The sequence below is a fragment of the Myxine glutinosa genome, chromosome 4 (assembly GCF_964187855.1).
Source record: "Myxine glutinosa chromosome 4, kmMyxGlut1.1, whole genome shotgun sequence".
In the NCBI taxonomy this organism is placed as follows: Eukaryota; Metazoa; Chordata; class Myxini; order Myxiniformes; family Myxinidae; genus Myxine; species Myxine glutinosa.
Window position 1 is genome coordinate 79,133,009 of NC_136264.1, and position 23,242 is coordinate 79,156,250.

General features: G+C 43.0%; 1 protein-coding gene across 2 annotated transcripts in view; it reads left to right on the forward strand.

The window, feature by feature from the left end:
* LOC137424879 (uncharacterized) overlaps window positions 1-23,242 on the forward strand; it is a 180,225-nt gene that overhangs the window by 151,679 nt on the left and 5,304 nt on the right. For both annotated transcript variants that reach the window (XM_078776063.1, XM_078776064.1), the window contains exons 17-19: window positions 12,490-13,907; window positions 18,867-18,953; window positions 22,491-22,841. In XM_078776063.1, coding sequence (XP_078632189.1) covers window positions 12,490-13,907; window positions 18,867-18,953; window positions 22,491-22,841 — 1,856 coding nt within the window. The remainder of the gene's footprint in view (window positions 1-12,489; window positions 13,908-18,866; window positions 18,954-22,490; window positions 22,842-23,242) is intronic.

Here is a 23,242-nt window from a genome sequence, read left to right on the forward strand (position 1 = left end):
GTCACCCGTGGGAATCCCACGGGCATGGATGTGTGTGACATTTCGACATATTGAGTTAGATGCTGCACATTCATTTATACAAAATGGTTACTGGCAAGTCATCAGATCAGAAATGGTGTCAAAACCACCGTTTAGAGGCATTTTTCCCGCAAAGCGGGGGTTGGCCTTTTCGGGGACCGTGGTAGTTGTTGTTTTTTTGTCCCCTTTTTGAAGCAATGTTTTACGGCCGGATGCCCTTCCTGACGCCAACCCTTTTTGCCGCCTTCAACGACAAACAGGGAATTACCAGTGAACTGGTACTCAATTAGCCGACCTCGGAAGGATGACAGGCTGAGTCAACCCCCCTGGCATTAATTCGGCGATCGACCGAGATTCGAACCCAGGATCCTAAGCCGGCACCCTAGCCGCTAGCCAACACCAGAAATGGTGTCATGAACACAATTTATTTACGCACAAGCACAAAAGCAAGACGGGCGATTTCCGATTCCGACGGGCCGACGGGCGAGACGGGCCGATTTCCGATTCCGACGGGCCGATTTGGAGCAAGAAAAAGAACGAGACGGGAGAAAAAGGAGAGAAACGAGACGGGGAAAGCCGATTGGAGAGGCGAGTGAGGCGCGATTGGAGAGGAGTGTGAGGCGCGATTGGAGAGGAGTGTGAGGCGCGATTGGAGAGGAGTGTGAGGCACGATTGGAGAGGAGTGTGAGGCGTGATTGGAGAGGAGTGTGAGGCACGATTGGAGAGGAGTGATTGGAGGGGAGTGTGAGGCACGATTGGAGAGGAGTGTGAGGCACGATTGGAGAGGAGTGTGAGGCGCGATTGGAGAGGAGTGTGAGGCGCGATTGGAGAGGAGTGTGAGGCGCGATTGAGAGGCGTGTGAAGGATTGGAGAGGAGAGGAGTGTGAGGATTGGAGAGGTGAGGGATTGGAAAGGAGAGGGATGTGAGGGTTTGGAGAGGAGAGGAGTGCTAGGTGGAGAGAGGAGAGTGTCAGGTGGAGACAGGAGAGTGTCAGGTGGAGACAGGAGAGTGTCAGGTGGAGAGGAGTGAGGGGTCACATATTATGTGAAATAACTAAATTCACACCATTTCTGGATCTGATGACTTGCCAGTAACCATTTTGTAAAAATGAATGTGCAGCATATAACTCAATATGTCGAAATGTCACACACATCCATGCCCGTGGGATTTCCACGGGTGACCCGCTAGTATATATATATATACAGTATACATACATACATACATACATACATACATACATACATATATATATATATATATATATATATATATATATATATATATATATATATATATATATATATATATATACACACACAGTCATGCGTCGCTTAACGTCCTAGATACGTTCTTGGAAACGTGCCGTTAACCGAATTGGACGTTGTCTGAACATCACATTGTTTTTACCGTGAAACGGCCGTACAGGAGCCGTACATACATTTATTACGTACGCAAATGTGAAATTTAGTTCCCCCCACCCCTTATGGCCCTGTATGCTCTCTCTCTCTATATATACATATCCCCATCACTTCCTTCACTTTGCTCCTCATCTCACACTCTACCCCAACAGCCAGAGCTTGCAGAAAACTCTTTGTCGTAGTTGGCTCCTGCTTGTTGCTTCAACATCTCGAACCAACTTTTTGATTTGGCCGTGATGGTTAGCGTGCTGAGTGGGACTCGCTTTTGAGTCTGGTCTTCAATCCAGGTCATCAGCATCTTTTCCATATTCGATATCGGCCCCTCTCGAAACTTGGTCAATATTGTTGCCTTCATGAAGCCGATCCTTTTACCGCTTGAAGAATCTTCTCTTTGTTTTTCATTATCGTCGTGATCGTAGAGTGCGACATGCCAAAATCACGTGCGATAGCATTCACAGATTTGCCGCCCTCAACGCTGTGTTATTATTTTCTGCTTCTCCTCCAAATCAATGCTCTTGCGTTGTTTCTTGCTGCTGCTACCACTAGGGCTGGTTGCGCTGCATTTGGGACCAATGATTAACTCACGATACGCGGGGGTTATCGAGACTGGATGTTGATGATGCTGTGGCGCTGCCGACTATGCAAAACCAGGCATACACTGTTATACAGTTTGTAAACTTTTTATTTCCGAAGTAAGGGCCTATCTCATTGGCGGAGACGTCGCCGCGACTGCCGCGACTGATCAGTCGCGGCAACTCGGGCAACTCGGGCGACTCGGGAGACCAAAAACTGGCTTGCGCTCTCACCAAGGCGACGCCAGGGCGACGTCTACGCCAGGGCGATGATATTCATTACTACTCCTTTCGCTACATTTTTTACATATTTTTGCATGTATTTATTTTAATGCAATTAAATATAAATTCAATGCAATTTAAATATACACTCACATGTAGGTAGGGGCTTCTTGATCTCCTCGAAGATGTTCTGCATATCAACAAGGAAGGTTTCAACCGCTGCTTTCTTGTATTGGTTATCTTTGTATCTTGCATACGATTTAGCATAAAATTCCGGATGATCCTCCCAGAAGTCAGCCATTGCCTCTTGATGCCCCTCTTTCCAATCATATTGTTTTCTAGTCGGATCACCGCTGGAACCATGTTCCTCATCTTCTCTAGCATCAACTGCTGCCTCAGCATCCACAAACTGCGCTGAAGTTGCTACAACTGCTTCATCCTCCTTCTTCTTGCCCTTCCGGCCCCCACTGCCCTTGGGTGGCATGGTGGAAGGACAGTACTACTCTGGAGTTGGAGCTGTCCCCTGGCAAGACAAGATGGTGGGGCCTCTTCCAAGGCAGTACAAGGAGCAGCAGCAGTAGCAGGAACAAGTACCAAATGATGAAGACCTTGACCGGATCCTGTACCTGACTTGGACCAGGAGTGAAGGCGTCTCGATGATGCCAGCACGCGCTCAGTCACGTGGTCTCTAAAGTGGGTCAAGCAGCGTCAAGCAGCGTCGCGGAGACGTCGCCGCATCATCGCCGCAACGTCGCCGCAACGTCTCCTCAGTCTCCTTGGTCTCCAGCAGGTCGCGGAGACGTCGCGGAGACGTCTCCCCAGTCGCGGACAAAATTAGTCTCCGCGACGTCCAAAAAAATCGAACATGTGTGAATTTCCCGCGACTTCCCGGAGACCCGGCTAGTCTCCAGGAGACGTCGCGGAGACGTCTCCGCAACCAGCGGAGACTCGAGTCGCCACCAGGTTGCCACCTAGTCTCCAGGCCAATGAGATAGGCCCTTTAGGAAATCAAATTAAAAGTACTGTACTGTACACTACAATAGCCAAAAAACATAAACCAGTAACATAGGCATTTCTTATATCTATCAAAACATATTATGGATATATAGTTACTGTACTGTATCATCATACGCCTGGCAACAACAACAACAACAACAACATGCATTTTAAAGGCCATTTTCCCTACTAGAGCGGGGGTTAGCCTTGCGATCCCCATGACAATCTTCTCCATTTTGCCCTATTTTCTGCATCTCTCCTTGTTAACCCCTTGCCCGCATTTCTTCTTCCACCATCTTTAGCCAAGTCTTTCTCGGTCTTCCCCGTCCTCTACTTCCTTCTACATTCATTTCCATCACTCTTCTCAACCAGTCACTTTCATCCTTCCTCAACACATAACCAAACCATCTCAACCTGTTCCTCTTCACAGCATCAATCACAGGCTCTATTCCCATCATCTTTCGCAATTCATCATTTGTCTTCTCTCTCTCAACGATACTCCGCACATCCATCGAACCATTCGCATTTCCACCCTTTCAACCTTCGTTGCTGCTCTACGTTCATTACCCATGTCTCGCTCCCATAAATCATAACACTTCTCACACATGCAGCATACACCTTCCCTTCAGCTTCAACGACACTCCCCTCATCATCAGCACGCCACATCATCATCATCATCATCATCATCATCATCATCATACGCCTGGCAGCACAATCTATTTTGTTTCAGAACACGTGGTGCATGCGTGAGCGCACCCGCTCTAAGGCCACTTACGTCCGCTACGTCCCATTTTCTGAACGTAGTTTTTTAATCCGCATTATTTTCTCATTATTTTTATGGGCCACGGACGTATATGCGAATCGGACGTTGTTCGGACGGACGTAAAGCGACGCATGACTGTATATATATATACACACACAAGTGAATAAAAAAATTATGCTAAATTAAAAAGGCAATGTAGGGATGACAAACTACAGTCTAAAAAAAGGTCCTAAACAAGATAGGGATGATGTTGGTTTAGAGAGTAGCTAACAGTATTGCCATCACATAACAATCCCGACATCACTCCCATGTTCCTATATTGTCTTACGTAACCCTGACTGTATCTTGCAGCTCTGTCTTTTTGCTCGTTTCTCAAAGAGTAATGTCTCATCCGGCCTCAGGCCACACAAGGACCTGCACTTAGAAATGCCCAAAATAACTGGTGTGGTTTCCCTCTAACCAATAGGGTGGGGACAGATGGAAGGGGCGGAGCCTCTCGAGGAATTCTGCACGGCCGGACACGTGAAAGACACTCTCGTGGGTTTTACTGTTTTGTTCACTTGAAGTGTCAAGTAAACTTATTATACACTCGAAATGCAAATGTCCTCGATAAACTACTATGAGAGGACGAAAAGATACTCCAACCTTTGTTTTGTATCAGTGGGTCGGGCCGAAATTTTATTATCCGCATCATCCCGACGTTAGTACGTAGAGTCGACAGTGCCAACGCACTCTCCGATAACAGTTTTGTAAAATTAACTTCAATGAATAAATTTATCAAGACAAGATATAAGTATTTATCTGTGGTATCCAAACCCTGGTTCTGGGAAATCAGAAGACCTTGGTAATACTTAAGTAGATTCATGCCAAACAAAAATACAGTCACTATAAATCATCAGAAAGACGTTAGTCAAGCACACTGCACACGTACACGTGACGAGCTTTCTTATCTGCGCATGCGCATAGCAAGGTTCAGGTTTGATCGAGTAGGCGTGGGGAAGGGCGTGGCCTTGCCAAACTACGATGACCTCGGTTGAGCATGAGAGAACACGCTCTCAGAGAGTATCTGTAAATATTTAACTGTATAAATGAACTGCAGAAACAAATTATAACAAACGATTCTGCACAAAGTGAAACTCCAGTCATTGCCATTGAGAGAGGCCAAGCTCAGAAATGCACACCGTCTGAATAATTATCATATTTGAGTCGATGATGTTCTGATTTACAAATGTTGTAGTACAAACTTTATACACGTGCTCTCCAGTGGTGTACTGAGGGTGTCTGGCATAATTTTTTTATATTTAAATAACATAATTGTACCCCCTCCACCCCCTGCTTCCAACTCCCTCTCCCAAATCCCCAACCCCAGTTGCCATAGGTAATACTAATAGGGCATAGACATAAGGAAACTAGGATCTTTTATATTTAAATATCAGTTGATTGACCATTGACCACTCCAGGCGATGCAGTATGCCAAAACAAAGATGAAAGGATCACTAAATGTAAGTTCAAATATTTATTAAACTAGGGGGCCCGTTGGTCCATCGGACCAAATTTTAATTGGGGACTTTTGGATCTTTGGGGACTTTTGGGTGTTCGGGGACTTTTGAGTCATCTGGGTCTTTTGGGTCATCTGGACTTTTTGGTCATCTGGGTCTTTTCGGTCAGGTGTTAAAGGGTCTTCCAAGGTCTAAGGGGTCTCAGCAGTCTAAAGGGTTAAAAGGCACATTTGAATAGTACGTAATTAATTAATAGACGTGAAAAAGTATGACACACATACACACACACATGTGGAATTCTGACCCCTGTCCTTCCTGGTGTTGAGATCGAACCTCGAGTCCACTCGTTCAAGAAGTAACAAGATGTATTGGAGAACCCAGCACGGCCGTGGAGCGCGTCAAGACGAGGCCAGAGTAACAATCATGGCGCCGTCAAGACAGTCTAACTATACTACGAGCGGGTGTCCTTTATATATAGGCCGACCCGTGATCTTTAACATGATTAAATTCCAAGCAAAGCATTGTAAGTTCGAAGAAATCGCTGTTCATCATTATATGTCACGTCAGCGCAAAGTAAGGTCACAAACCAAGCTGTCAGCATAGCACAATATCCAGTCACGCTCACGCTCACACACACACACACACACACACACACACACACACACACACACACACACACACACACACACACACACACACACACACACACCTACCTCCATTTATAGTAGATTAAATTCCCGTGGATTCCTACTTGTTCAGGCTGTTTATACGACGCCATCAGTGATGTGCCGATGTAACGAATCTGGCGCTGAGAAACCGTGACTCGAGAAGGTTTATTGATCACGTGGTATGCTTTTAGTTTTACCTTGACCCGCTACTGGACGGATCGTGATCACGTGTCCCGTGTGCTCGTGTATAGCACTGGTACCTCGCTATTATTTTATTTTCATAAATGTAACAATGAAAAATAAGGCATTTCCAGAGACATGATATTTCTGGTGATATTATTTGATGCCATGTCACATTATCACGCATAACGCCGACACTGAGGCAAATGTGTCTAGCAGCTCCGCCCCCATCAAGCTGATTGACAGTCATAGCCACGCCTACCCCAGTCCCATTCTTTTACATAGGAATGTCGTTTTCCATACCTTTCGAGGAATCCTTTCAATCTACGATAATTAAAATACCAAAGGATGTTGCAGGAAATAATACTCTATTGAATGGTAGCAGAATCATTGCCATTGATACAGGCAGCTCGGAAATATGCCGTCTGAAGAAGATTATTATTATTATTATTATGAACAAGAAGATGAATTCCCGGGTTTGACCGATCCCGTTTTTTCACTTTATTTTGCTTTTGCCTTTGTCTGGAGAACTGTAAAGGGATCCCTACCTCGACAATCAACTGAACAGACAAGGTAGGCTTTCATATGTAGCCTAAGCTAGTTTTTAAAGAAGAGAATCCAAGTTTAGTTTTGTATGTAGCAGATGGGACCGTCATTTTTTTCCACGCCATCCCTACATAGAGAGTACTGGCGTACTCTCTGATATGTACATATATTGTCGTGTGATTCCCTCCGAGTTAACACCAGGAGAGTCACGGATGGCCAATAGCGAGCTTTTAACTCCGAAGACGATGATCAAATGCGGATTTCACTCCATATGCGTGGGACGAAGAAAGAAAGAAGAAGAAGCTGAAGCGCTTATCTGAGCGCTCCCTCCAGGCAGTCTTCAACTGGCAGAAAATAACTCAAACAAAAACGGATTTAAAATGTACAGAAAATAGCAAAAGGATTTATTAAAAGAAATGCCGATAACAAGAAATGCGACGGTAAAACCAAATTCCTATGGGATCCTTCACACCAGACTTGTAACACGGACAAATGGGGAATAAAAGAACGAGAAAATAATAACGTGTGGTTTATCGTGCACTAAGAGATCTGATCAGCTCGGGAGGGGGGGGGGGGTCTCGCCAGGAATCGCCAAGGCCTCAGAGGTCCGGCCGGCGTTGCACGCGAAGCGCGCGTGTTGGTGGGAACTAAGCCTCGTTACACCCGTTTGCGCTGCAGAGCTCTTACTAGGCCTCGTCACACTATAGTGGCAAGCCGCGCAGCGTTTCCGCCTGCAAAACTCTGCACGTCTCTTGGACCCTAACGTCGAGTCGTGTCGTCATCAGCGCTTCTCCACCAATCAGCGCGCCACTTCTTGCTCGCCCCTGACGTCATCGGTGGTCCTCGCCAATCGGTGCTCTGCTTCCTCCTCGGCCTTCCTTACACCAATCAGCGGGTAGGTTCTTGCTCTGCCCTGGCCAATCACAAGTCCCTTCTTACCCCGGCCTTCCCGTTGGTCAACTTCCGCCCAATAGCGAGTTGCTTCTTGCTCCGCCCTGGCAAAGCACGGCTCCTCAGGGCGTGTATTCGGCCTGCCTGTCTTCTGTGGCGATGTAGCTGGTGCGTCCAAGTAGCCATGCTCAGAACTGGCTTCCGATTGGTTTTATTATTTATTATTTAGCGCAACTAATGGCCATTTCTCACTAGTGTCGATGCTGCAGTGCCAAAAAGGACAAAGGATAGATCACATAGGGTAAGACTTACAAGGGATAATTTATCCTTATCCCCTAAGCTAGTCAACATGCCCTGCCCCCTCGTGACGGGGACGAAGATACACCTTATTCCGACATTCGGCTAAACAGAACTTATTACATGGTGATGGTTCTTACCTGACATCCAGAGCATGATACATACACAAATCTACCTGACTCTACAAATCACTACCCCACAAACATAACAATACCTACACAAATCTACCTTACTCAACATATCACTACCCCCACACATAACAATATATTGTTGCGGATTCGGGGGTCGGCGCTCCCCTTACCAAGGGGGGGGGGGGTTAATCCCCTTGTCTTTTAAGCTGGTCGTCCCACCCCGATCCTGGAAATTATAACGCTCCTCTGCGGTCGAGATTGGCCAGGGTGATTGGTCAATGGAGGTCCCAAATACCTGAGTGCCAATCTCTCCGCAAAGCAGGGAGATAATTCCCGCCCAGACCGCGGACAAGATGGAAATTGCCGAGCGGTTAGCAATCCGAAGCCCGAGCCATTAACAAAGGAACTAAACCCGATCCTGAGCGGTTGGCCAAATCGTGCCACATGTACTCAATTGAGAAAAGACGCCAACGGTCGAATAAGAGGAAATCAGAGTAAAGGGAAGAACAAATAAGATTTATTAATTATGTACAATAACCCAAGAAAGAGGAAACGAAAGGGAAAGAATGTACAAGAAGAGGAAGAAACAAAAGGACACAGGGCAAGCTTATCGATACTGTCTTACTTAACCCCAGGACAAAACAGACAGACTTACACAGGAGGGTAGTGGTAGGAGGAGAAGGGTCCAGGCAGATGGTAGGCGTCGAGGTCCGGCTCCAGGTTCACTCGAGTCCGGCTCCGGGTGTTGACTCGTACCGCGGCAAAGAACTGCCGGCAGCTTCGCGTGGCGTTGGCGCACGACCGGACCTTTTAAATATAGCGGGGACTGGGATGCTGCGTACGTAATATGTGTGCCTGCTGCCTCTCTCTCTCTCGCTCAATGTTCATACGCGCCTTTCAAACGAGATCATTAATCACCAGGTGCGCTCCGCACATTCCGTACCAGTCGAGCTCTCCCCGCGCAGTCCTCACGGCAGTCTTTTCACAATCCTCCCTAGCGCAGTCCTTCAAGCAGCAGTCCTTTCACAATGGCCTCCCCTCGCGCAGTCCTTTAGAGGGCTTTTAGTGCGTGCTTATATGGGCAAGCCCAGCGAACCCTCTGGAAGCTCCAGCCATGCCCTTACCAGGCCATCCCACCTCAGCCTGATAGGTTCGCGAGGGCTCACCGGCCCCGCCCTCGATGGCTCGTGGACGAGGCCACACCTCTTCTCGTGGCTCTGCCCCATCTTTCCTCGAGCCGACCGCATGTTCAATGGCGTTTGGAGCGAGGCAGCGAACGCTGCTGGCAAGCAACGGCGCGTAATAGAATTGGGAGGGACAAGCCCCGACTGTAGGGCGCATACTGGCGTAGCTTGGAGAGAGAGCGGCTGGCAAAGAGGCGAATGGGCCTATCTTATTAATTAATGCATGAATCCATGAATATAAATGGGATATGAATATATGCTTGTGTGTTTATGTATGTATATCTCTATATTTGATATGCACGTGCACCGGAACTGTAACGCAAACGGTCACTTCCGTTGAACTTGGGGCTGGTGAGTGAACTTTGGCGTGGCTCTTCCTTTTGTATGCATTTTCTACACATATCACACATCTTACAGACATATCACTGTACATACTTGACTGATATACATACCTGCTGTTTTTGTAGACTCAGAAGAAGACCTTTGTTGGTCGAAAGCTTGTCGACAATTAAAGATCGACGTCCTGAAGCTACGTCCGCGTCTTATTTAATCTAACGATTATATATATATATATATATGCATATATATATATATATATATATATATATATATATATATATATATATATATGTATATGTATATATATATATATATATATATATATATATGTATATGTATATATATATATGTATATGTATATATATATATATATATATATATATATATGTATATGTATATATATATATATATAATGTATATGTATTATATATATATATATATATATATGTATATATATATATATATATATATATGTATATATATATATATATATATATATATATATATATATATATATATATAATATATATATATATATATATATATATATATAGTCATGAAAAGTAAGTACACCCCATGTAAAGTTTTGACTTTTTCAACATATTCAACATACAGCTATTTGATCTTTATTTCAACAATATTGATAGATAAAGGTGATATAATATAACAATATCATGAAACTTTACATTTTGTAGTCCATTGTATAATTTAAATAAACATAAATGCAAATTTCGCATGTGGAAAAGTAAGTACACCCTTACATTTATCACTACTTCAAGTACCTAAAATTAGAATCAGGTGCACCAGCTCAGGTGCAAATGATTAGAACATCATTAGAGAGGATCTTGGAGGAACCTGTCTTATTTAAACCTCAGACATTTCGTTTGGTTTGCTCTTTGTTGTTGAAGTGTGCGGCGTCACCATGCCGAGATCAAAAGAGCTCTCTGAGGCCTTCAGAAAGAAGATTATAGATGCCCACGAGTCTGGGAATGGATTTAAAAAGATATCCAATTGAAATCAATTTGATTTGAAATCAATCAATTTGAAATTTGAAAATCAATTTGAAATCAATCATTCGACTGTCCGGAAGATCATCTACAAGTGGAGAAGATTCCAAACAACTGCGAACTTGTTCAGGCCAGGCCGCCCCAGCAAGTTCAGCCCGAGAGCAGACTGCAAGATGCTGAAAGAGGTTTCCAAGAACCCCAGAATGTCATCACGGGACCTACAGGTAGCTCTTGCCACTGTTGATGTCAAAGTGCACAAGTCTACCATTAGAAAGAGGCTGCACAAATTTGATCGACATGGGAGGTGTGCCAGGAGGAAACCTTTGCTGTCCAGAAAGAACATCAGGGCAAGGCTAAAGTTTGCCAATCAACACCGAGGCAAAGACCAGCACTTCTGGAACTATATGCTCTGGACAGATGAGTCAAAGGTTGAGCTATTTGGCCACAGTACCACAAGACATGTTTGCCAAACATGTCTCATGTGTCTTTCACTGAGGAGAGGCTTCCGTCTGGCCACTCTGCCATAAAGCCCAGATCGGTGGAGTGTTGCAGTGATGGTTGTCCTTCTGGAAGTTTCTTCCATCTCCACACAGGATCTCTGGAGCTCAGCCAGAGTGACCATCGGGTTGTTGGTCACCTCTCTTACCAAGGCCCTTCTCCCCCGATTGCTCAGTTTGGCCGGACGGCCAGCTCTAGGAAGAGTCCTGGTTGTTCCAAACTTCTTCCATTTAAGAATTATGGAGGCCACTGTGCTCTTGGGAACCTTCAATGCAGCAGAATTTCTTTTGTAGGCTTCCCCAAATCTGTGCCTCGACACAATCCTGTCTCTGAGCTCTGCAGGCAGTTCCTTCGACCTTATGGCTTGGTTTTTGCTCTGATATGCATTGTCAGCTGTGAGACCTTGTATAGACAGGTTTGTGCCTTTCCAAACCATGTCCAATCAATTGAATTTACCACAGGTGGACTCGAATCAAGGTTTAGAAACATCTCAAAGATGATCAAGAGAAATGGGAGGCACCTGAGCTAAATTTCAAGTGTCATAGCAAAGGGGTATGAATACTTGTGTCAATGTAATATTTCAGTTTTTTCTTTTTAATAAATTTGCAAAACTTTCTAAAATCCTGTTTTCTCTTTGTCATTATGGGATATTGAGTGTAGATTGATGAGAGAAAAAATGAATTTAAACGATTTCAGCATAAGGCTGCAACATAACAAAATGTGAAAAAAGTGAAGGGGTCTGAATACTTTCTGAATGCACTGTATATATATATATATATATATATATATATATATATATATATATATATATATACATATATATATATATAGATATATCTCAACCTGTTTCTCTTCACAGCTTCCATCACAGATGATGGGAATAGAGCCTGTGATTGATGCTGTGAAGAGGAAGGAACAGGTTGAGATGGTTTGGTCATGTGTTAAGGAAGGATGAAAGTGACTGGTTGAGAAGAGTGATGGAAATGAATGTAGAAGGAAGTAGAGGACGGGGAAGACCAAGAAAGACTTGGCTAAAGGTGGTGGAAGAAGAAATGCAGGTAAGGGGGTTAACAAGGGGCGATGCAGAAAATCGGGTAAAATGGAGAAGATTGTCATGGGGCCTGCAAGGCTAACCCTTTAAATGGATGGCCTTAAAATGCTTGTTTGTTGTTGTATGTTTATATGTATATATGTGTGTATATATAGATACTATATGGTTATTTATTGCAGTCTTTGATATAAACATCTTTTTTTTGCAGGCAAGCCCCCCCATCACCTCAAGCTCCTGATGGCTTCGTCCCTGTTCTCACTCCGGTCAACATTCCACCATGCCCAAAGCTGCTACCTTATCCTCACGCCCGACTGTCCCAATCTCCAAGTCGCCCCATCTGCTTACCTAACCCTACCACTTCAGTTCTCACCTACCCAGAGCAAAATGGTGCAACACTATCTTCAAAAGCGTTTCGCTGTCTCGAGGTTGAGGCAAACGTGCCTGTGGGGATTGTCCGACCAAATGTTGACCGAAGGACAACTATGCCTTGCCCAGATGCTGCTGGCATTTCATTGCGGCCTCTGGTCGAATCCAACAGGTCAAAACTTGGGCGTGACCTTATTATGCCGAAGTTGAAACCGTCCCCTGATTTTCTTGTTGCACATACTGTTTCACCACAGCAGCCTGACCGATCCTTGCAGATCCCTCAAACCACATCTGGCCATGACCTTGCTGTGCTTCCAGCCACTTTGCATAGTCAAGTGGAGAAACAGCATGACATTGTACAAACCACACAGATTTCCTCATTGCAAGTGGAGCAGACACGTCTTCGTGGTCCTTCATGCCCTCAAAGTCTACCAAACCTCCCAACAGTGCCTCTATATCAACGCAGGTTAGAGGAACACTGTGATTCTCAGTCATCTTTTCATAATGCTGAGCTGAATTTGGTGCAGTCTTCCTCAGAATTAATTCTTAATCCAAATCCTATAATTGCTTCGAATGGGAATCTGCCTGGAAGCCACCCTGGAGCTCATTGCTATTGGTCAGCAGGGGACAATGTCTTAACCCCATACAGCCCTAAAGACATCTCTATGGATACCTTCTCTCATCACCAGCTTCTACTTGGTTCCAAGTCTCATCTCCCTTGCCATGTTGACCCTGACAGGCCACATAGACATCCAGAGCACACTGGCCAATTGCTCAATCACTCATTTCATTTGCAAAGTCTGTCTGGAAGAAACAGATCACATGTTGATGTTTGTTCACCACGTCCAGGTACTCTGGTTGTCCAGTCATTGTCAGACTGTGAGAACCAAATTGATCCTTGGATCATGCAAACTTCAAGACCTGGCCCTCCAGTCCAATGCGATCAAATATTAGCAGATGCTTCTCCATGCACCACTGATAAATTCCAGCCTGAGGTAAAGGTGACTTCAAAATTGCACTTGGCTCCATCCCAAGGCTCACCAGTGCTACTTCACTCAGCCTTTGATGAAGTGAGCCTGTCACCAGTAACAGGCAGTAGGTGGAAGCTGGGCCAACCTCAGATGTCAGATGTCACCATTTGCCCAGATCACTTGACTCGTGACTCACAGGCCTCCAGCCAAATGCGACAGTCTGTGATTACAGCCTGCCCTCCAACCCCAACTGGTGACAAGCTCAGCCCTGGAGAGCATGACGAATATGGTAAGTTGTGCTGCATTAAAATGTATGTATTTTACAAGTTTTTTTTATTTCATGAGGAGCATGTGCAGTACATGCTAAGCATCTATAAATGAATGAGGGCTTGCTGAAAGGCACAACAAAAAACTTAAATATCACATCAGAACTTAAATGGGTCAAAGATAATTTCACATTGCTACTGAAAATGTCATACATGTTGTACATACATGTTGTACATGTTATCTAGCCACCAGTGCCATAAGTATGCCTGTGCTGTCCTGCCTTTGAAGTCTTAAGTAGTTCCACAATCCTGCCAAAGAGGTCAAAGGAGTCATCTATTTACTAACCATCTATAAACAGCAGGAAGGTAAATTATGGTGTGCAGTGGTTTTTCTCAATACGCAACTTTTGAAATGACGTAATCCATCCCAGAATAATCGGTGCACATGTGCGCAGAACCCCCTAGCAACAGGGATCTTCAGGGCAGCCGGACGTATATGGTGCGTGCGAGATAAGGATTGTTAACTAAAATGGCTCATAAAGCTTCTAAAAGCATCCGGAAATGCGTGTAAATGTACAAGTGAGAAAAGGATATGCCTCTGCGCAACTAAAGAGTTGGATAACTTTCTGAACTCATCCAAAAAGCTGATAGTTTGCAGCTCTCTGTACTGCAAACTCCCGAGGCCGTGTGGATCGGTGCAAGGCCCAAAGTTTCATAGACGGCCACATTCTATCCAAAACCTTGATCATCGCTGCCAGTGAAAAGACTTTGAACCTTAATGGAGTCTACAATTGGAAAGACGGCACCGTCATTCCCAGAATTCAGACAGACTTCCCGGAGGGAGACACCATATCTGGTTTGATTGTTTAACACCGATGGGAAGGTCATATATGTGGCTTGTCAATGCACAGGGTAAGTTTAAAATAAGGATGAGGGTGGGGTAACCCTAACAACAACTCAGTTTGGGAGGAGGGGTGAGGGTGGCCTGTATGGGCCGCGTTGTAATATTTTTATATATTTATCTATGTTTTGTTTAGTTCTAGGTCCGCAAGATAAATTATACAAATTTTTGCATGTATTGGTAAAAGAGAAGCATCAATCCATGTGTGTTATATGCACTGCCGCCACTCACTTTTATTAACTGTAAATGGTGGGAACTCGACACCTCTAATCCACGGATATTTCTTGTATTCCTATATTTCTCAGTCCAATTTGCATTCAGAAAGAAAGCGATTATGGTTAACCATTTCAAAATTGCTACTCTTTGATTTAAATGCTGAAAATGATTTTTAAAAGACTACTTCAATTGCAAATTTTGTGCTAGCAACGGCCAGTTAAAAGTGCCCTGGGAGCAGAACCGAGCCACTGAAAACGCACACACAGTGCATGTGTAAGAGGCCTCATTGACATTCATAAGTCATTTCGAATGTTGCATAATAAAACTGAGAAAAAACGGGATGATGTGTCAAAAGAAATTGAGAAGCAAGGAGAGGAAATATGAGACCACTAGATATTTGGCCGTTGTGAATTAGACAATTAGAATTGACAAAAAGCTATCTCCGAAGTCATTTTAGTTTCAATATCCTCCAGAAAACAGTTATACATCCTGTAATTATTTATACCAGTGGTCAGCATCCTTTTAAGGGTGTTGTGCTGGGTTCCATTTTGTTTCCCCAAATTTGATATTTAGCATTCCGGTAGAAAAACATGAATTTTGACCCACACTTTGACCGAGGACTTGTCCCTCTTTTATTTTATTTTTTTCTTTTAACTTTTTATGACTTTTATTTTGTGCTCCTGGAAAGTGCTGTCGATACGATCAAGTATTCAATGAATACGATGAATACGATCAAGTCAAATTTATTATTTCTATATACTCAATAAATTTGGACTTGAGATCAAAAGATTAATATGAGGCAAGAGTACAGAAGGTCAGCTTTTATTTCTTGGTATTTCTATATGTATACAGTCACATGAAAAAGTAAGTACACCCCATGTAAAGTTTTGACCTTTTCAACATATTTCAACATACAGCTATTTGATATTCATTTCAACAATATTGATAGATAAAGGTGATATAATATAACAAATATCATGAAACATTTACATTTTGTAGTCCATTGTATAATTTAAATAAACATAAATGCAAATTTCGCATGTGGAAAAAGTAAGTACACCCTTGGCTCTAATAGGTGGTATTGCCCCCTTTGGCAGAAACAACCTCAAGTAGGCGTTTTTTATAACTGTCTACCAGTCTCTGACATCGACTGGGAGAAATTTTTGCCCACTCCTCCATGCAGAATTCTTTCAGCTGTGCGATGTTTAGGGGTTTCTTGCATGCACAGCTCGTTTCAAATCCCCCCACAACATCTCGATGGGATTTAGATCCGGGCTTTGACTTGGCCATTCCAGAATCCTCCATTTCTTTCTTTTCAGCCTCCATTCCTTGGTGGATTTACTGGTATGTTTAGGCTCATTGTCATGTTGCAAGGTCCACCTTCGGTTGAGCTTCAACTTTCTGACAGATGGCCTCACATTATCCTCAAGCACCCTCTGGTACAATGAAGAATTCATAGTGGATTCTATGATGGTGAGCTTCCCAGGCCCTGATGTAGCAAAGCTGCCCCAAACCATAATATTTCCACCACCATGCTTTCCAGTTGGTATCAGGTTCTTGTGGTCAAATGCTGTCTTTGGTTTTCGCCAAACATGTCTTCTGGTACTGTGGCCAAATAGCTCTACCTTTGACTCATCTGTCCAGAGCACATTGTTCCAGAAGTGCTGGTCTTTGCCTAGGTGTTCATTGGCAAACTTTAGTCTTGCCCTGATGTTCTTTCTGGACAGCAAAGGTTTCGTCTTGGCACGCCTCCCATGTAGATCAAATTTGTGCAGCCTCTTTCTAATGGTGGACTCATGCACTTTGACATCAACAGTGGCAAGAGCTACCTGTAGGTCCCGTGATGACATTCTGGGTTTCTTAGAGACTTCTTTCAGCATCTTGCTGTCTGCTCTCGGGCTGAACTTCCTCGGGTGGCCTAGCCTGAACAAGTTGGCAGTTGTTTGGAATCTTCTCCACTTGTAGATGATCTTCCGGACAGTCGAAAGATTGATTTCAAATTGTTTGGAGATCTTTTTAAATCCCTTCCCAGACTCGTAGGCATCTATAACCTTCTTTCTGAAGGCCTCAGAGAGCTCTTTTGATCTCGGCATGGTGACGCCGCACACTTCAACAACCAAGAGCAAACCAAACTAAATGTCTGAGGTTTAAATAGAACAGGTTCCTCCAAGATCCTCTCTAACGATGTTCTAATCATTTGCACCTGAGCTGGTGCACCTGATTCTAATTTTAGGTATTTGAAGTAGTGATAAATGTAGTGGTGTATTTACTTTTTCCACATGTGAAATTTGCATTTATGTTTATTTAAATTATACAATGGACTACAAAATGTAAATGTTTCATGATATTTGTTATATTATATCACCTTTATCTTAGGCTATGAGCCAGACCCCCCAAATTGACCGGTCGGTACCATACAGATGGAGTAAGGCTCATTGTGATTTTTAGCAAGATATATGTCCCTAGATATGAAAAAAAAGTGATAGCAGTGTATAACTCTCGGCCATCTCTGTGTTATCACCCGAAATATTATTATACGCCTGCTTCGCTTCGCCAAAAAATGTGATATTTGCTAAAATTGGAATAAATATGTTTTTAAGGACCACAGAGTGCCGAGATCGAGATCGAGATCGTATTTGTTCGAGAGATCATGATAAACCTAGAGTGTGGAGCAAGTTTGCATGCATTGTGAAATATAATGTAGCTGATGTTACAAACCTACTTTAGGATACTAGCTAATACCAAAAATTACACTGAGATACCAAAAGTAGTAGACGAATAAACCTAAAATGTTCAAAAGCTATGTTTCGTTCCAAAATATCAAAATTAGGGGGTATAGTTGAACATATTTTGAACTTTGCCAAAATATGTGCCCCAAACAACCACCATATTACAAAGTAATGATATATTCCAATGCAGTGGTTCCTTGCGAAGATTTTGAGGGGTCAAATGTTACTCTGGGAGTTTTCATTTTTGAAATATTGACAAAAATGTACAATGTGAATTCTGAACTCGAAGCGATTTCGACCACTTTTTCACTAAATTTAACATATTTTTTGTCATTATATCAATATTTTGATAAATAACCCCCACAAATGTTCTATATTTCTATTACTATATTAGTTGGCATCCAGTATGCAAATTATTGGCACTCTGTGGTCCTTAAAAACATATTTATTCCAATTTTAGCAAATATCACATTTTTTGGCGAAGCGAAGCAGGCGTATAATAATATTTCGGGTGATAACACAGAGATGGCCGAGAGTTATACACTGCTATCACTTTTTTTTCATATCTAGGGACATATATCTTGCTAAAAATCACAATGAGCCTTACTCCATCTGTATGGTACCGACCAACCCCCTTGGCTCATAGCCTATCTATCAATATTGTTGAAATGAAGATCAAATAGCTGTATGTTGAAATATGTTGAAAAAGTCAAAACTTTACATGGGGTGTACTTACTTTTTCACGTGACTGTATATGTTTTATCATGTAGAATAATAGCACTTTTTATGTTCAGGCCCCCATTTTAGTGAAGCATAAGTATTTTGTGTGTCGATTGCTTTTACATTATGGGGGAATTTTCTGCTTCACAATGAACTCTGAATAATAATAATCTGTATCTGAAATAGTACATTGGTATTGCATGACAATAAAATTGTCGTGAAAGGCAATGTATAATTTTGCTTGTTGTTTGAGATGGATTGTAGGGGGAGGTGGGGAAGCATCTTTATATTTGTTGTTCTTTCCTTCTACCTTACTTTATATTTATTTTCTCTACATATTTCCCCATTCCCCACTGAGCTCTCCTACTCTCTAGGTTTCTTTCCTGTTCCTAATCTTTTTTTTTTTTTTTTGCCAGCATTTGCCTCAGAATCAGACGATGAACCATCATTCATGCTGAGACCCAGCAGGGCTACTGAGCGCGGCACACCAGCATTGACGAACAGTATGTAGGACTGTCTACACTATTGTTATGTTTGTGTGGGGTGGAGGGGGTGGGGAGGATGTATGTATGTATGTCCCACAAATGTACACCAATCAGAGATGAGGATCTGGTTGCATGACAGGGTTGATATGATGTCATTACGGCATATGACAGCTGACTCCACACATCGCCATTTTAATTTCTATGCCATTCAGGCTGAACATATCGTCGAACCTGTCGTATATCACAATCGCCATGCTCTACCTACCTTCACGTTTTTTATTCAGTAAAAAATGTAGTCGACCAAATAGAGGCACAACATTGTGTGTAACATGACAAAATGTAGCAGATTACTACTTCAAAAGGTTTAAGGCTAAAGTGTTTGTTTTTTTTTCGAGCGCCTTGATGATCGGGTGATTTATTTTCGAAAGTTCATGGAGAGTGCACACAGGACATTAAAAAGGTTATTGGAATTAGTTATTAACTAGGGCATGCCCGTACTATATCTATATCTAAAATTATATCCCCCCCCTCTATTTACATGAAATGGTTTGGTCCAAAGCGAACGGCTTGCGAGTGGTGACAATCCCCCCCCCTCTATTTACATGCAATGGTTTGGTCCAAAGCGAACGGCTTCCGGAGTTTGGTAAAGAAATCGCCATCGCGTGCACAAACGCGCAGGAAAGCGAATGAATCGCAAATTCGTTTTTATTAGTTGTAAAACATAGTTTAACGCCAACATAGTTTGCAAACGTGAAATAAATGAATACGCTCTCAAATGTGCCATCCGAGGCAGAGTGTGCCCGCCACGTTCGGCACACGCGATCGTTCGCTGCTCTCTGATTGGTTGAATCGTTTTTTGGACATAGCTCGGTAAGTAATTGTCCGATTAATATGAAACCTTGAAAAGGCACATCCTCGGGTCCCCAGCAATATACCTGGCAAGTTAAAAGTATATCGGACCCGTGGTTGTCGAGAAACAGCGGTCACAGACAAACGTACAGACAGACAGACAGAGATTACTGGAATTATAGATAGATTGTCACTCAAGAACAATGTTTTGTTTTTTTTGCTTAGAATAAACTGACATCTATGGAAGTTATATGCCACTACTTTAATTAATCTGACATTATTGTTTGAGACTATAATCCAGAAAATTGCTACATCACACATTTATGGGTATTACTAAGATTTAGCATTGAGGTGTCATCATTTTTAGGGTGTAGCCCGCAGGGCAAAGCCGTCGAGAACAGTGTTTGTCTGTCCGTATGTATGTATGTCTCTCATAAACGTACACCAATCAGAGCTGAGGATCTAGCCACATGATGGGTGATGTGATGTGATTACCTCTGTGATGTCATCTGTGATGTCATTATGGCGTACAAAGGCTGACTCAACGCACCACCATTATGATTTATATGCCGTTCAGGCCGAACCTCGTCATATATCACAATATTGTCCAACCTGTCATATATCACAATCGCCATGCTCTACCTTTACGTTTTTCATTCAGTGTGAAACGCAAGGAAACAGATTGTTAAAGTGAGTATGAAATATCAAAAGCATCGGCGTTACGGGTCTTCCAACGACACAGTACTTGTAGGCCTTAGGCTTTGTGCCTTCATGCCCTTCAGACAAATTAGCCCAGATTTCTTAATACAGTGGTATCATTTTAGTAATAATTATCTATCTATAATTCCAGTAATCTCTGTGTGTTTGTTTGTTTGTACGTTTGTACGTTTGTTTGTCTGTGACCGCTGTTTCTCGACAACCACGGGTCCGATATACTTTTAACTTGCCAGGTATATTGCTGGGGACCCGAGGATGTGCCTTTTCAAGGTTTCATATTAATCGGACAATTACTTACCGAGCTATGTCCAAAAAACGATTCAACCAATCAGAGAGCAGCGAGCTATCGCGTGTGCCGAACGTGGCGGACACACTCTGCCTCGGATGGCACATTTGAGAGCGTATTCATTTATTTCACGTTTGCAAACTATGTTGGCGCTATATTGGCGTTAAACGATGTTTTAAAACTAATTAAAACCCCGGGGGGATTGTCACTGTACTCGCAAGCCGTTCGCCGTTCGCTTTGGCGTTGCGAATGGACCAAAACATTTCATGAACCAAACCATTTCATGTAAAGCGTTCGCCGTTCGCTTTGGCGTTGCGAATGGACCAAAACATTTCATGGACCAAACCATTTCATGTAAATAGAGGGGGGGATATAATTTTAGATATAGATATAGTACGGGCATGCCCTAGTAATAATAACGTTAATAATAATAATATAGTAAATATAATCGTAACACAGCTATCCCTTTGTCGTGATTGCAAAATTACTGGATTGAAGCGGTGTTTGGTTCATGGATGACTTAATGAGAAACGGTGTACTAATTGTTGCGGGATTAAAGAATTAGCCTCGTGTTATTAATATAGTAACATCATCTTTGTCATCTATCTATAATTCCAGTAATCTCTGTGTGTATGTGTGTGTATGTGTGTGTGTGTGTGTATGTATGTGTGTGTGTCGTTTGTCTGTGACCGCTGTTTCTCGACAACCACGGGTCCGATATACTTGAAACTTGCCAGGTATATTGCTGGGGACCCGAGGATGTGCCTTTTCAAGGTTTCATATTAATCGGAGAAGTAGTTACCGAGCTATGGCGATTTATTTACCAAGCTCCGCAAGCCGTTCGCTTTGGACCAAACCATTTCATGTAAATAGAGGGGGGGGGATTGTCACCGTACTCGCAAGCCGTTCGCTTTGGCTTTGCGAATGGACCAAACCATTTCATGTAAATAGAGGGGGGGGATATAATTTTAGATATATATATAGTACGGGCATGCCCTAGTCTATCTATAATTCCAGTAATCTCTGTGTGTGTGTGTGTATGTGTGTGTGTATGTGTGTGTGTATGTGTGTGTGTATGTGTGTGTGTCTGTGTGTTTGTCTGTGACCGCTGTTTCTCGACAACCACGGGTCCGATATACTTGAAACTTGCCAGGTATATTGCTGGGGACCCGAGGATGTGCCTTTTCAAGGTTTCATATTAATCGGAGAAGTAGTTACCGAGCTATGGCGATTTCTTTACCAAACTCCGCAAGCCGTTCGCTTTGGACCAAACCATTTCATGTAAATAGAGGGGGGGGATTGTCACCGTACTCGCAAGCCGTTCGCTTTGGCTTTGCGAATGGACCAAACCATTTCATGTAAATAGAGGGGGGGGATTGTCACCGTACTCGCAAGCCGTTCGCTTTGGCTTTGCGAATGGACCAAACCATTTCATGTAAATAGAGGGGGGGGATATAATTTTAGATATATATATAGTACGGGCATGCCCTAGTAATAATAATGTTAATAATAATATTACTAACGATATGACAGACAAAATGATATGGAAGCAATTTAAAACAAAATCATGACACAATAGCAGTTAAATGGCATGTAGAACATTGAGACCTAATTAACATGGTTTATGCTTGTTTATCTGCCAGAGCTGATAAAGGGTTTGCCTTGGCATTGTTGGTAATTTATCTGATTTCATTTCCAACCAGGGTCAAGCGGGGAAGATTTTGATGAACTCACAGATTATGCCACCCCAACATCAACAACACCACGGAGGGACTGGTCGCTTCAGGCTGGGATGGAATCTGCATTGGCTGATCGGCGGCGAGCTACCGAGGGTTGCCCCACACACGCCCCACCAGTTAAAAAACCACACTTGCCTGATCCCGAAGACCTTTTCCCAAGCTGGCAAAGCCAGTCACTAAATGAAAATGAGCACACTTTTACAGAAAGCTACTATGACTGGGGACATACAGCAGAGAAGATTACAAGCAGAGAAGATGTTTCATCGGGACTGAAACTGGTCTTGCACTCGGGCCACAGTAGTCCAACAGACAAAGGTAAGTAGTTCACTACACTGATATTTTGTTCACTTTCTTGTTTGACCTGATAATTGTGGTCATGAAGAGGTGAGGGAATGTTGTAAAAGCAGAATTAGTGAATAAATAAAATGAAAAAATTTTAAGAGAGAAAAATTGAGACAATATAAATGAGGATAAGGTATAGGCAAACAGGGCATGTGGTTGTGGTTGAAAGAGGAAGATATGACATGAGACTCTGTGAGACAAAGTACATTGAAACAGAATGAGTGAATTTTCCTCCAAAACTTGCCTTTGTTTTGTCTACAATTTTAGTGGGGTGAGAAGTGTCTGGAAGTGAGTATTAGCCATCTGAATGAAGAGAAAACTTATCATTTTTGTTCTATCCATACAGTACTATCTTGCAGGTTTGTGTGCAGCTG